The sequence below is a fragment of the Histoplasma capsulatum genome (genome assembly GCF_000150115.1).
Source record: "Histoplasma capsulatum G186AR genomic scaffold supercont2.8, whole genome shotgun sequence".
In the NCBI taxonomy this organism is placed as follows: domain Eukaryota; kingdom Fungi; phylum Ascomycota; class Eurotiomycetes; order Onygenales; family Ajellomycetaceae; genus Histoplasma; species Histoplasma capsulatum.
Genome location: NW_025544808.1, coordinates 805797 through 820137, shown reverse-complemented (window position 1 = coordinate 820137; position 14341 = coordinate 805797). Strand labels below are relative to the sequence as shown.

The window sequence follows — 14341 nt, the reverse complement described above, 5'->3', positions numbered from 1 at the left end:
GTGTCTGGCCATCGTCATAAATCGAACCTCTCCACGACCATCACCACCATCACCCTTTGCCAACAGACCCTGTCATCAACAATTCTACTTCTCCGCCCTCTCTGATTGCGGCCTCACCCTCACCAGTGAAGCCCCTATAAACAATCTGCCAGTCACATTCCCTCCTCAAGCAACTCATCACAAGCTCCCGTCTCGTCCCACCTGACAAGCAACATCTATTGAGCAATCGGACACAACAAGCAAGTCTCTTCCGCTTCATCGTCCCTTTCAGAGAAGGACCTCCCTTTCTCTCCCCTCCTCTAAGAGTGTTCCCTCGCCAAAATGCCTCTTCTCCGTAGATATGTGTGAGTCTTTACAAACTCCCCTCCCAAACCCCACCATATAACAACGCCTATCGAATAATAGTATCATTACAATTCAAATTCTAACACAAACCCCATTAGTTGCTATGAGCGGCTCGGACGTGAATACTGCAGAACAACCTGGAGAGACTGGGGCCGTTGGGTCGCCCTAGCAATCCTCGTTTTCGGCGCTTTCTTCATCTTCTTCATCTTTGCGTGCGTCCTCCCTTCATATGAACCCCAAACACACACACACACACACACACACACACACACACACACATATATATATATATCTATATATAAAAGACAAAAAGCTAACTATCAACAAACAGCTGCATTTCCTCCCGCCGTCGTCGCCGTCGCGGTCTGCAACCGTTCCGCGGCACCGGCTGGGCCGCGCAGAACACATTCTGGCCACAACAGCAGCAGTATCCGCCACCACCCCCCAACGGACCCCCGCCACAATACACGCCAAACTCTGGCTACTACGGCCCCAAGCCCACTTACTATGGCGGCCAGCCGCAGCAACCACCATACCCATATCCGCCGCCGCAAGAACAAGGCGTCGAGCTGCAACAGCCGCAGAATGTCCATCGGGCTGGGGAGCGGGTGTATTCACCGCCGCCTGGACCACCTCCAGCGCCTGTGAAGTGAGTCATGGGGTGTAGGATGGAGAATAGAATGCAGCGAAAGAGAGGGAAAAAAAATAACGAAAAAATGCAGCAGTAAATAATGATTTTTTGGTTGAGAAAGGTGGAAGAAGGGTTGAACACAAGTGGAAAACATGATACCCTCCTTTTTTTCCAAGTTAGGGGTGTTTTTTTTTATTTTTATTTTTATTTTCTTTTTAAAATCTTATGTTTTTCCCTTTTCCCTTTCCTGCTTTTGCCTTCTTTGTACTGTATTTTGTATATGTCACCCTTCTTTTTTTCTCCTTTTCTGTTTTTAACAAAGTTATGTTTGGTTTTTAATTCCTTGGGGCTTGGGAGGTTATTATTACTATAGCATCTGGCAGCTATTTTTGTCGCATGACCATGAATGACATCATGTTTTCTCTGTTTCTTTTTGCCAATTGATGGATGGATGGATTTATTTTGAATGAGAGAGAGGAGTAAAAACTAAATTTGAATTGAACCTGTGAACTTAGTTACTTGGTTTTATTTTACTTTTCTGGTTAATTTATTACTATTGTTATTACCATTACCATTATTATTATCCTGTATTATCCCGTAAATTCAAGTCGCATGGAGCAGGGAAGGGCTGCAGAACCCACTTCTTCTTTTTTTTTTTTTTTTTTTTTTGAATATATATACATATATATATTAAATAGGTTACTGCCTTCTTACATACAACTCTTCTCCGCTGATAGCCAGCCAAGATACTTTCTCCTTCTCACAACTCTGGTAGATCATCAAAAAGAGAGAGAGCGCTTCCTGGATATTCTGAACGATGTCACTCGCCTGTTGAAAGTTGAGGGCTGGACGAGAGTTGAAATATAAATATATATGTATAGTTATGTATATATGTATATATGTAAAATGTGATACCACAAAAACCGTCGAACCGAACATTGTTAGCAAAATTTCAAATCTGGAAAGTGCTAACTAAATGTTGAGTGTTGAGTTGTTCTGAGTGTGTGGGGTGCTGTGTTGGTGCGTGCAATGCATAAACAAGGAAAGAAAGTAAATAACTACCTCCCACAACGGTTTTTTGATCCCCTTTTGATCCTTTTCTGCTTTATTCATTTACTTTTACCATTTACTTGTTGCTTACTTACCTATGATATCAAGAGCTTGGGAGAAAGAAAAAAGTAACTTTCCAAAGCGCAAAGGAAGTTTAGACGAGTCGCAATGCGCATACGCCATACCCTCATGCCCGTACGTAGTATATGACGACTCCAGCATCACATCTTTCGGTTTCGGTTCCGTGGCCCACGCATACTGCGTGTGTTCGTCAGCGTAGGTGGAACTGATGCCCGCATGTGCAGGTTCCCCGCCCAGGACAGCAGACATCCATCACTCCATAGGGAGATGTACTGATGCTGAAGGGTTGTTGGACGACATCGCTAGAGTCGGAACTGCCAGGAATGCCAGCTAGGGTGTGGAGGGTTGCTCATCGGGACCTTTTTATCGAGAGCGAGCGAGCCCCTGCATTGTCGATGAGATATTCCATTGCTGAAACAATCGGGGCTTGTCCATTATTGCCCTACACTCTCTTGGTGCAGCCTGCAGGACTGTACCGGTGCTCGCAACATCGTCGGGTGGAGTCCCCTCACCACTGATCTGCGACGTCGATCATAAGTGGATGTGCCAAGAGCAGTGGGGATAGGTTGGGTGAGGCTGAGTACAGCTGGGTTCGGAGGAAGCACTTCCTCCACAGAGTGTAGGGGCAGTTTTTAACCGGAGCCTCCCAGAGTACAGGCATGGTTGGGCACAGTAACCCCCTACATGTTAGTTAAAGCAGCCCCTGTGAGGGAAGGGTTTTATATATATCCCTCCCCCAAAACCGCGCCAACTGCCCGGATGCAGCATGGCGATCGCAATCAGGCTGGAGTCAGGGAGCTGTCAGCAGATGGGCGATGGGCAACGGTCAAGTGCTTTTTCTTTTGCAGTGCTATCACGGCTTAGTTTCTGGAGCTGGTAATACGCTGTAGTAATGGCCTGTCGGAGAGGACTGACAGAGTCAGAGGATTCCCCGCTGAATACTCAGCGTTCCGTCGTCAGCGCACGTCCCCTGGCTGGCCTATACAACTGCACTCCACTGCCACCAAGTGATACGGTCTCTGGCAGACAATAATCTGCCCTTTTTTTTGGCGATGGAGAGTCACTGAGCAAGGTAGAGGACGCGCTAGGAGGGAAATGGCAAAAGAGGGGAAGCAACACGACGGTCGCACGCAGTCAAGACGAAGATCTCGGGGCCAAATTGACAGGGCAGAAAGGAAAAAATCATCCACGGTCAGGGGCCAGGTGCCTGGGACCCCTTAGACGGACGCGGTTCCAAGGTTCGGTCTTTATTTACAATGTGTTCGACCCGGAAACTGAGACGAGGAAACAAAACAATCCTTCGTTTCGCCGCTTGCGATGCTGTGTTGTGGTTCGGACTTCAGCTTTCCAATTTTGCGCTTCTCGTCTCCACTGTATCTCTCCGTCAAATCTGCTGGTGATTGTGATTGCTGGCTGTGTGGCTGCGTTCTTACGTTCTCGCTTTGCACCCGTCTCGCCGTCTGGCCACACTCTGCGATCAACCACCACACGACCGCCAACCCTTTTTTCCTCACTTATCCCTTCTAACTTATCCGCATTACAGTCTCTACCCTTCGTTTTTGTTCTTATCCAACCTTGCTTCTGGCCTTCAATCCATTCATTCTTTGACATTCCGGCGATAGGGCGCTCACCCTCCTTCATCCTAGCGCTAGTCTCCACTTACCCAACGCTATCCGCCTCCATGACGAGTCCTGCGCCTTTCCGCTTAGCATGCTATTCTTGTCTATAGATAGATCGATAGACACACACGCTTTCTTTTCATGAGCAGACATATCTCACTGCGACAACGTTCATTATATTCCACGTCTCTCGTTAGACCGCATATCTCGTCCTTAAGTCGTTTTGTACTCTTGTCGATTCTCCACCGGATCTCCACGACCAACCGCTCTGCGCCAAAAGCAATTGATCAATGGTTTCTCGAGTTTGATATCGGCGAGATCTATCATCTGCATCGTACACTCATTCCGAGAGGCTCGATTAGTACATAGATACACAAAGGAATACGCTCCCTCGACCGTGTAGCCATCGCCATGGCTGTCATGGACCAAATGGGCTTCACCCCGTTCCGCCGGGACGAAATCCTCCAGCCTCGAGATTTCAGAACTACATTCTCCACGTGGGATAATTGCATGGCCAAGACCTACTGCAAGTACGATCTCCTGCTGCTTTTCAATCAAATCCCTAAAAGAAAAAGAGTGGGACAAATAGAACTAATGATCAATCAATCGACGCAGATGGCCCGTCGTCATCGGCATTGCCATTGGCAGCATCATCCTGATTGGTGTCATCTGGGGTATAGTCGCCTGCGCCTGCTGCGGCTACACCTGCTGCAAGGGATGTTGTGCATGCTGTAGCTGCTGCTGCCCTTCCAGAGACAAGTCTCACAACCGCACCAAGTTCGCCGATGAGCCCTCCGCCTACAATGCTCGAAACCGACGTCACTCCACGGGCTACCAGCGGCCCCCGGCGCCCCCCGTCTACGACTCCCACCATTCCACTCCAGCCAAATTCGCCCAATTCGACACAGTTCATCCCCGTTCGAAGTCCAACGATGACGCCCTCCCACAAATGCCAACCTGGGATTCGGCCAAAACCCGTCGTGTCGAAGAAGTTTCCCCGCCGAGCGACGTGGAAATGAACCGCCTGGACCCTGCCACGGGCCAGAACTTCAAACCCCAGAGCTTCAGCCGTCCCGTACGCTACAACAACAACACTAACAGCGGCGGCAATAGTTACTACGACAGAACCCCGACGTCCTCCGCCTATTCCCCCACCTTCGACGGCTACCGCGGCCCAGAAGCTACCACTCACCAGTCCCGCTCCCCTTCCCCAGGAAACCCCTTCGGTCATGCCGACGCTATAGGTATCGCAACAAGCCATCCCCCCACCCACCAGCATCACCAATACTTCCCGCCCAGAAGCCCAAGCCCGGAACCTGTTACTCCATACCCTCCCTACACCGAAGTACCCACAGCAACAACCGCAATAATGCCAAACGCCATGACAACACACACAACTATGTCCCCGCCCCCAACACACCCCAGGGAAGCACTACAACGATACCCACCAGCCCCGATGCCCCATCCCCCCTCCCCACCCGCCACCCGCTCATACTCGCCCTACCCGCCCCCGCAACCCGTGCCGCAACTCCAACACCTACGCCAGCATTCACCAACACAGTCGCCAACACATCAATCTCCGCGTTACCTCCCGCAACAGCAGGGTCAAAATCAGGCATACGCGCCCTACTCACCCGCTTCATCTGTGCCCAACACCCCACCGCCACCCTTCTCGTCGACCCTGGGTGATTACGATCAAATATTGCCCGGCGCGCAGCATGGGCAGTATGGGACTGGCATTGATGCACCGCCACGGGAGCAGGCCCCGCCGAGTGCGTTACAGGTTGGGAGGGCGCCTCCGGGACCTAAGTCGTGGAGGGATGTTTGAGTTGGATTTTGTTTGAAAGGTGGACCAGGGATGAAGTTGGTAAATTGAGAAAAATCTTGAGGTTTTGGTTTCGGTTTTGGTTTCTGGTCTCTGGCTTTTTCGTTTGGATGAAATGTTCGATGTTACATTGAGGATATGTTTTTATTCCCCTACGTCCATGCATGCATGTGCATAGTAAAATATTTTCAATATTTTCTCCTTCCCTCTCATCTTCCTTTTTTTTGTACACCATATTCTGACCTTCCCTTTTCTGCTTTCTTTCTTTGTTTGACATATTAAAAAAAAAAATTATTTTTACGTCTCTCATGAGGGTGAAGTGATTTGATCATTTTTTTCTGAAGAAAGTTTGCTCGCCTGGTGGTAATTTATACTGTGCCTTTCATCTATCTATACCTTGCTCCCCTTCCCGCCTTTCCTTGATTTTATTTTATTTTATTTATTTATTTAGGTATGAAAAATGGACGTTGTAATGTTTATTTTTACCTCGTCTTATATATTATCTCCGCCACAGTCTTGTCTGCACTAAAAATAAGCTATGCAAGAAGGTTGAAACTTTTGTGACTTCTCGTCAATATACACTAGTTCCAAAGCAGTTTAACACATAGTAGTTAGTGGTAATTATAGTGTCATCTCATTTACCTCAAACTATTCTCCCATTTTCTATCAGCTTTCTCACGTGTTTTCTTCAGAGCGGTAAGTTTGTATATTCTTTTCATATTCTTTTCTTATAGTGCTGTCATCTTACTAGTTACATTTATTTCTTCATCTTCATCATCCACTATGGCCCAAGACAGAGAATTAAGCCCTCGAATGTGATATCTTCACAGCATGTAATTAATTAATAGCTAGTGGCATAGCAATAAACTGTGCAAACACTAAACTACCTTGGAACTAGTGTATTGTTTCGAAGTCACAAACTTCTTGCATAGCACTCACTGTATGTGGGATGGTTAATCTTCTCATTGTGTGATCACTAGCTAACTTATTTACTAAGGAACTCTAGTCTGAGTCTTCTGCCACATTAACAGCCAGGTAAACATGCCAGCAACTGAAAGGCCTAGAACTATGCTCATTTGAAAATTAAAACTTCGAACGAAGGTCTTTTCTCACAAACGCTTCCAGGTCTTCAGGGAGGTCATTGATGGCTTCTGTTGACCTAAATATTGCTGATAGCTGAACTGGCGTCAGATGATCCAGAAAGACATTTTTGGCGGCCCAACTGTTTCCTATCGCTGTGATGATAGCGACAACTATTGTACTGCCTAAAAAGCGGAATTGAGTCACGGCAGCCGATCCGACCGCTGTCAATTTGACCTAGTCAGCCAAAAGCCCATAACTACAGAAGTAGTCAAAGCCACATAGTCGGCCGTATGTTGCGGAACTTACCAATATCTCTCTTTTCCACGGTCCACGGAGTCAGAAGAGCAGCCGTTCCAATATTGCAGCCCGTTCCCAGTCCTATAACCACCTCAATGCCATTAAGACCCCGCCAATCGGGGTTACTGGGCGATCCACGAGATAAGAAAACAAGGCCTACGATTTGGAACAACTGGCCGATAAAAGAAAGGTAAAGAGGTGGCACACGACGATTTTTAAGCAGGAGTGCAGTGATCATGGTGGTGTACTCAATGCAAGAGGGATGAGCTTAATGCCAGCTTGGAGAGGGGTGCCGCCAACCGCTGTCTGATAGCGAATGGGAATTTGGATTATGCATGTAATGCTGACAGCTCCCGTCATAAACGAGCTTCTATAGATACTTTAATAACGTGCCACCACGAACGGATCTTTACCATGCTACTTACAATGAAAGACCCACGATGAGTTTGCTCTGGCAAAAGTGCCATGGCAGCACAGGCTCCACGACGGAGCTTAGCCGGCTAGCATACCATTGGCTTATCATAAATGCCGCCAATGTAATGACTGCGGCACACAGGGGCCCGATAAAGGTAGGAATCGTCCAAGATAAGTTGGAAGCGGCTTCTTCAAATGCCACGATGAGTAATGCCAACGTTGATACCATAAGTATAGCACCCGTGAAGTCAGCTGCTGCCAATCCCGGTTTCGGTGATTGACTCCGGCTTCTCCCTTGGTTAGGGAAGTCCCGCGGGACGGCGAAGAGAATGATTCCCGTTGCTATAGCAGAAGCTGGTACACTATAGTTCAGATTTAATGAGCCAGTCTGCATAAACTCCTGCCTTTGAGATACGATATCTTGTACTAAGAGCCGTACTTACTTCAAGAGAAATACCCATCTCCAAGAAGCTCCTCTTAGTATAAGACCCCCAAATACCGGCCCAAGTGCAAAGGATGAAGCAACCATCGTGGTCAATAAAGCTGCATACGCTGGATACCGAGGCGGTGGTACTAGCTCGTAGAGCATGACCATTATTAGTGCGTAAATCCCACCACCTCCTATTCCCTGGAAAGCACGGCAAACAATTCTGATCAGTATATTAGTATAAGCGATCAAATCCCAGAATGAAATGGATTGGTACAGTTGGGTCATTGTCTGCGCTGCTCCACAGCCTCCTGAAAATGCGGCAAATATTAATAGGGATGCAACGAATATCGGTTTGCGTCCCAAAAGGTCACTAAGCTTCGCCCAGATAACGAGCCCACCTGCAAGCTTGATAAGCTAATACCAAGTCAGGTAAACGACAGCACAACAGTCCTCACCAGTGTATGTGATCAAATAGGCTGTCACTATCCAGCTCGTGGGGCCAAAGTCGTCAAGATCGTTGGCAATTGAAACAAGACTAGTGCTAACAATGGTAATTTCAAGATTGACGAGGAAAGTGCTCAGGGCCATCCTGTAAACAATTAGTTAGCAATACCATCAAGATGTTCTGCTTCGATAGTCTGGGGATGCTTACCCGATCGAAATGAAGCTCAAACCCCAGCCGGTAATATAATTCAATTCGCCATCTCTAGATAGCTCCTTTTGCTGATCTGGCTCGCCGGCTTCATCAACATCGATGGCCGGAAGGACATGCTCTTTGGTGTTTGAGGTCATTGAATTCCTGCGTCGAAGCCTGTATAGGGCATCGATATACACCTTATAAGGTCAAAGGTAGTGCGAAGATGGGCTGGATTGTCCACAGAGGCAGTGCTGCCGTACCAAAGAAAAATGAATAAGTAGAAGAAGAACAAGAAGAAAAAAGCGGACGTTGCCGGTACTTCGAGGCACGTAAACTCCCTTGAGCCGTCTACCGGCTGCTCAATATTACTTCAACCAATAAGACCTGATGCACTGGTAAATCGATTATGAAGTTGATAGCGTTAAGATGCAACCACTTTGAACGCCGGTATAAACCTCAATGCTTTAAAGTAAACTTGGACATGTACATGTACATACATGCCACTGTTTACGCTCCAATTCGCTCAGTACGTGTCTATAAGTGACCTTACTTAGCTACTTAGTTAGTAGTACTTTCATGTTGACACCTGGCTCACACCAGGTGGTGGTGGTTGGGACATAACTATCCGGCGCAGGGTTTGTCGAAATAACTTGACCAGCAACAGTCATTTCATTTACCCTGCATATGTAGCAGGGTGCATCGAGGTGGGTTGTCGGGGACTGAACTTCGATCCTTGTTTGCGGCATATTGACGGCCATTTAGGGCCTGTTCGGTGATTTTGTCTGTACAGTGCCAGGGCTGTACAGAAAGTGGATATTTGCCCCCCTGACAGTGCAAATCTTTATTACTAGTAAGCTGTTTGATATTTTGACATTACTTTTATTACATACAAGCTGTTTTTATGATGAGGATTAACTATTGATCCTACTATATTGTCACTTTCTCACATCAAATATCAATGAAAAATGAATCAAAATATATGAACTGAGTGTTAGATGAGATAGTTGAGATACTCTATTTGATCACTGATAAGTTTGATTAATTATTATCTATATCATTATTTTCTGAGTTGCATTATCATCATTATTCATGATTTCTTGATTTTTGATGATATTTGTTAGGTTTCAAGCTGATCAGCTCTGGAGCAAGTCAGCAGAAATCATGACTTGCTTCAGATTACAGATGGCCCTGCAAAAAGTTTTGACTCACACTAAGAATTTAAGCTGAAATATTGATACCGGTATTAAGTATTGCCGTTCCATCGAATTAAGAGAATAGGGACTCTTCAGGTGGAAAAATAGAGGTCATGCCCCTAGCCTTCCCCCTAGCTCACCGCCAAAATCCCAGGCAGTGTGGGCATAACATTCAGTACACTAGTAAAAATATTTCACTGTAAATTCCTAGTGTGAGACAAAACTTTTTGCAGGGGCATCTGTATACAGTACAGATTTAACTCAAATAGATTTAAATCAGTCACTTTTTCAACCAATTACACTGTTGAACTCTATAAAGTGGATTTTGAAGTCAGCTTGACACTCTTGACAAGTTATACAGAGCTATCCACAGAATCTACCAAACAACAGGTCTTTTTCAGCCAGATTAGCGCGTACAGAGCTGAATAAGTCTGTATAGCTGGCACTGTACGGGCTGAAATAGCCCTGGACAGGGTCACCGAACAGGCCCTTACTGATCAGGGGTATCGCCGTTTCGCCATGGTCCGAACCAAATTCATGTGTCTCCTCTGAGGGAGCATCTATCATCTTCCCATCCTCCAAATCAACAATCCAGTTTCTAGACACCTGCCACTGCTACTGCTCCATAGTTCTGAGCCAAAAACCAAGTCATTTAGTTTGCCCCAGATGGTGCCTAAACGCAACACTCCGCTTTCCTTCATGGAAAAGCTGTCGTTTGCAGTCTATCTCTACCGCCCTCCCACGTCTATACCCTCGCCTCCGACTACTGATCCTGAGCTTGTGCTTATTCTAGGCTGGATGGATGCGCGCGTTGCCCACTTAGCGACATACATTAAACAGTATCAGACTATGTACCCTTCTTCGCCCATACTCCTGGTGAAGGGCCGCCTTGCAAGCCTTGTATTTCCCAACATAGGACTGCGTGATACAGCAGCAGCTGTCGCTCCGATTCTCGCTGCCTTGACAAATGACGAGCATAGCGGAGCGCCCCAGCTTACGCCGCTGCGCCCTCGCCTGCTTATCCACTCACTGTCGGGGGGAGGGTCTTGCTCCCTGTATCATCTCTACAACAATTTCTTGCAGCGGCACGGAACCGACAATATTCAACCAGTATCATCCGTTCCCCGACATGTTACCATTTTTGACTCCAGTCCCGGTGCCTGGAGTTACCAGTTCAATGTCGATCTCCTCACTGCTGCTATTAAGCCGGGTTGGCAGCGAATAGTGGCGCTGCCCTTGGCGCATATGATTGCGATGACCTTCTGGGTTTTGATTCGAGGTTTTGGTCTATCCGATAATCAAAAAACATATGCAACGGCACATAACGACCCAGAAAAGAATGACGAAGCCTCTCGAACGTACATATATGGCAGTGCTGACAAAATCTGCCCGGCAAAGTTCGTTGAGCTTGACTCGGTTGAGGCGAGGAAAAAAGGCTTCAATGTGCAACTGGAACATTTTGAAGGGACTGGACATGTTGCGCATGTTCGGGCAGACCCGGATCGATACTGGCGTATTGTCAAGAAGGCATGGGATGATGCTACTAGAGTGTGAACATCATTTACAGGCTTATGCTGTTCTCTTATCATTATCCAACGTAGCTAGCGTGCGATATTTATGTGAGTGTCATGGAGCCTTCATGATGTTATCCTGATGCTTAATAAAATGTATTTGCCATGTACAGAACCTTTCTGGCCATCGCCCTAATAGTCTTCATTTAATTGAAAGACTGTCAACGGTGTAGACTTCTTCAGTCGATATATCTATCTGCCACTGCCTCTAGTGAGCTTAGCTTTTCGTGAGTTGCGGAATGCTAGGAGGGATGGACTTTATATTCATTCCCTTGAAATTACACGGGGGAATCTAAGCCTTCAAGTTCCTATCTTAATTCGGCCTAATATGTCGCTTGACTTCGCTTGGTCGAGCTCGTTCGCTTGACGGCTAACCAGAGTGCCCAAACTTGCAGCCCCGGCATCGATTTGCTCAATTGTCCCGTCGGGGATATATTGTGTCTAGACATGGCTGAAGCACTAGTAAGCCTATACTAGTGTATCTCGACGAAAACTGGTCAGGGCCAATGGGGATTCCAAGTTCATCATGGCCAGGCTAGGCTTCTTCTCGAGAGCCTTCGGGGTTTTGTTTCTGTTTGTTCACATGTTAGTCTCTGTAAATTTGAGCTTTTTGGTTCTTGAGGCTATGGCTTCGGCTCGACATCTATCTTGCCTGTGCCTTATGGTACCCCGAAGGATAGATAAAGAGAGGGGCTGTTGACTGGTTGCTCCCTGCGACTTGTTTATTTCTACTATTTTCCTTTTCTTTCTTTCTTTCTTTTTTCATTCTTTCAATCCACTTATCATTCTTTTTAATCTTGTGGCTTTCCTCTACCCCAGTTTGACAATGTTGATCGAGTTTTAAGTTGACCAAATTCGATGCGATCTAATTCGGAACAGCAAAAAAAAACAAATCGCCAATCAAGTTATCTCCTCTGCATCCTCCCCCTTATTCCTCCCCCTTTCCCCTCCCACCACTCCTTTCCGTCTTATGCCCCATCCTTTGCTCTCCTGTCTCTGAACCTTAACCTGGGTCGCCAACCCATTTATCCTCTCCAACAACAATTTCTTTTATCCCCTCTTTTCGCCCCTATCTTCTTCAACCACCCCATAGTCATTTCAATTGATATCCTCTCCCTCGTCACCTTCAACACCTCGGCTATAACAGACTTCGATAGTAGTGCCGTTATTGAAGCCTGTCTTCAACGATCGAGCCTTCGCTGTGGCGCAGGTCGGCCCAACGGTTGCTGATTCCTACAACAACGTTTTTCTGAGTCTGAATGTGTAAAAAGGGGCCTTAGTATGCCCGAGCTAGGTGGGGTCTTCGCGGATGGGTTGGACGACAGGATGTAACAAATCAAAAGTTGGGAAGAGGCAGTAACGGAGCGTACGGGCAGAAGTAAAAGAAACGCTGAAACGCCAAACAAGTTTCCCAATCAAGCGATCGTGTTGACGAGTCAAGCATGTATGTACCTATTTCAAAGAATGAATTGGTTTATTTCTTGGATTCTTCATTGGCCCGTTTCCATTTTCTCCGCACATGCCATATAATTTCGTCGTATCTTGCGACGTCCGATGCGGGCCGGTCTGAAGGATATGTCATCGCCTGATGATACGCTCCGTGTCATATATGATTAGAGAGGTAAATATTTAGTTTCGAATTGGGTATATCAAGCTACTTATGACAGCTGTTTTCCCCCAACATATATATTCCCTCTTAACCGCCTTTCTCTCTCTTCAAATCAACTCTACGTTTTGATAAAATGATTGAAACGCGCTGTTCCCGAATATTCCCAATACTACCAAGGGATCAATGTAATAAATAATATTCAAAATAACGATTGTAAAGCTTTTCGCATTCGTAGGAAGCGCATCGAGAACCCATCGTCGACGACAGAATGATGTGGGTCCCAACTGACTAAAACGGTTGGTAAAGCACAAAGCTTCCACTAACCGCCATTGGCTGTGCTGGCTACTACCTCATGGTTCCTCCTTCATTTTCTTCAACGGCCTTGGTCTTATCTTGATAGCCTTCTCTTGATAGCCTAAGTCGGGCCCCCTTCCCCATCACACATTCCCAACGACAGCTCCCCAGCAGGAGAAGTGACCAATATCAGAATACCGGCTCGAAACACCGGCTCAAATGGCAAATCCGGGAACCCATGGTTGTTCTTATCTCTGTTAAAGCTCATTTTGGCCAGCGAAGTTGTTGTTGTAGCCGACAAAGCGTTGTCCTCTGATTTAACTCTCTTTTTGGCCAGACCGTCGGATAGGGATGTGGATTTGAGTTGTTCGCTGAGACTTTCAGACGCTGATGTAAGCCTGCTTTTGAGGTTGTTACGTCTGCGATATTGGAGGAGGCTCATCCTTCGCCTTATCTTGGATCTGCCCGTAACTGATAATCTAGCGGGTTCAAGAACTTTTGAGAGATCTGAAGGGGAGCCACCCGATGGTCGCGGAGCTGGCGAAGCCATATTCGATAGCAGAAGAGCAGTTATAGGAGACCCTCTGGCAAATTGCAAATATTTTGGACATTGATTCAATAGGGGTTGAGCGAAGCGAGTGTTGGTTTGAAAGGCTAAATTTTACACACTCAATCCCGAATTATATTGTAGAAAGAAGATGACGCCATCGGGCGATGCATTCAAAACAATAATAGGAATAATGGACAGGTGAGAAAAGTGACAAAATTCTACAGATTATATTGTGAGTGGAAAGGCATATCATTTGGTTCAATAGGAGTGAAGATTACCTACTAAGTAGTTCTCGTATGTGTAGCCTCTTAAAAGGGAGTGGCCTACGTATACGGCGGATCAAAACGATAACGGAACGATTTGGAGGAAAGATCATTGATTCCTGTTCAAATGTATGGAACGGTGATTGAGCCAAGCAAGTAGAGAAACTAGATATAGAAGAACAGTTTTCGTGGTTGTATTATTAAATTTTGCCATCATCTAGTTCAATTCACGGGAAAGAACAGGCTTCAGCAGGGCGGTGGTAACCTAAATTGCGAGAAGGATCGATGGATTCATGCAATTGGGTAGATTTGGGAATCGCGGATCCAAACAAATTGGAAGGAGAATCCATGTAGACATCTTGCATCCGCGATTTCGTCTATAGAAGCAACATATTTGACATCTGCAGCCATGAGAAATGTGTGGTATGAGTAGTTGGGGAATCAATGCT

The 14341-nt window shown here is 46.4% G+C and overlaps 7 protein-coding genes across 7 annotated transcripts; 3 read left to right on the top strand and 4 right to left on the bottom strand.

Moving 5' to 3' along the window:
- Positions 1–71: 71 nt before the first annotated feature.
- HCBG_06074 (uncharacterized protein) lies at positions 72–1062 on the top strand (the record flags this gene model as incomplete). Its single annotated transcript, XM_045433123.1, has 3 exons — positions 72–344; positions 444–557; positions 677–1062. The coding sequence occupies 3 exons, from the start codon at positions 322–324 to the stop codon at positions 996–998; spliced, it is 459 nt and encodes a 152-aa protein (XP_045286291.1).
- A 425-nt stretch (positions 1063–1487) lies between these two features.
- Positions 1488–2356, bottom strand: HCBG_06073 (uncharacterized protein; the record flags this gene model as incomplete). Its single annotated transcript, XM_045433122.1, has 3 exons — positions 1488–1514; positions 1691–1821; positions 2122–2356. 3 exons carry the CDS (start codon positions 2354–2356, stop codon positions 1488–1490), a joined length of 393 nt encoding a protein of 130 aa, XP_045286290.1.
- Positions 2357–3299: 943 nt separating this feature from the next.
- Positions 3300–3748, bottom strand: HCBG_06072 (uncharacterized protein; the record flags this gene model as incomplete). The annotated part of the gene is made up of 2 exons (XM_045433121.1): positions 3300–3427; positions 3541–3748. 2 exons carry the CDS (start codon positions 3746–3748, stop codon positions 3300–3302), a joined length of 336 nt encoding a protein of 111 aa, XP_045286288.1.
- HCBG_06071 (uncharacterized protein) lies at positions 3721–5935 on the top strand (the record flags this gene model as incomplete). The annotated part of the gene is made up of 2 exons (XM_045433120.1): positions 3721–4256; positions 4342–5935. The coding sequence occupies 2 exons, from the start codon at positions 4138–4140 to the stop codon at positions 5552–5554; spliced, it is 1332 nt and encodes a 443-aa protein (XP_045286289.1).
- Positions 5936–6660: 725 nt separating this feature from the next.
- On the bottom strand, positions 6661–9158 carry HCBG_06070 (drug resistance transporter; the record flags this gene model as incomplete). Its single annotated transcript, XM_045433119.1, has 8 exons — positions 6661–6710; positions 6941–7087; positions 7180–7301; positions 7357–7707; positions 7789–8189; positions 8259–8364; positions 8428–8609; positions 8985–9158. The coding sequence occupies 8 exons, from the start codon at positions 9156–9158 to the stop codon at positions 6661–6663; spliced, it is 1533 nt and encodes a 510-aa protein (XP_045286287.1).
- A 560-nt stretch (positions 9159–9718) lies between these two features.
- Positions 9719–11159, top strand: HCBG_06069 (uncharacterized protein; the record flags this gene model as incomplete). The annotated part of the gene is made up of 3 exons (XM_045433118.1): positions 9719–9788; positions 10069–10108; positions 10235–11159. 3 exons carry the CDS (start codon positions 9719–9721, stop codon positions 11157–11159), a joined length of 1035 nt encoding a protein of 344 aa, XP_045286286.1.
- Positions 11160–13200: 2041 nt separating this feature from the next.
- Positions 13201–13629, bottom strand: HCBG_06068 (uncharacterized protein; the record flags this gene model as incomplete). The annotated part of the gene is made up of 1 exon (XM_045433117.1): positions 13201–13629. One exon carries the CDS (start codon positions 13627–13629, stop codon positions 13201–13203), a length of 429 nt encoding a protein of 142 aa, XP_045286285.1.
- Positions 13630–14341: the final 712 nt, after the last annotated feature.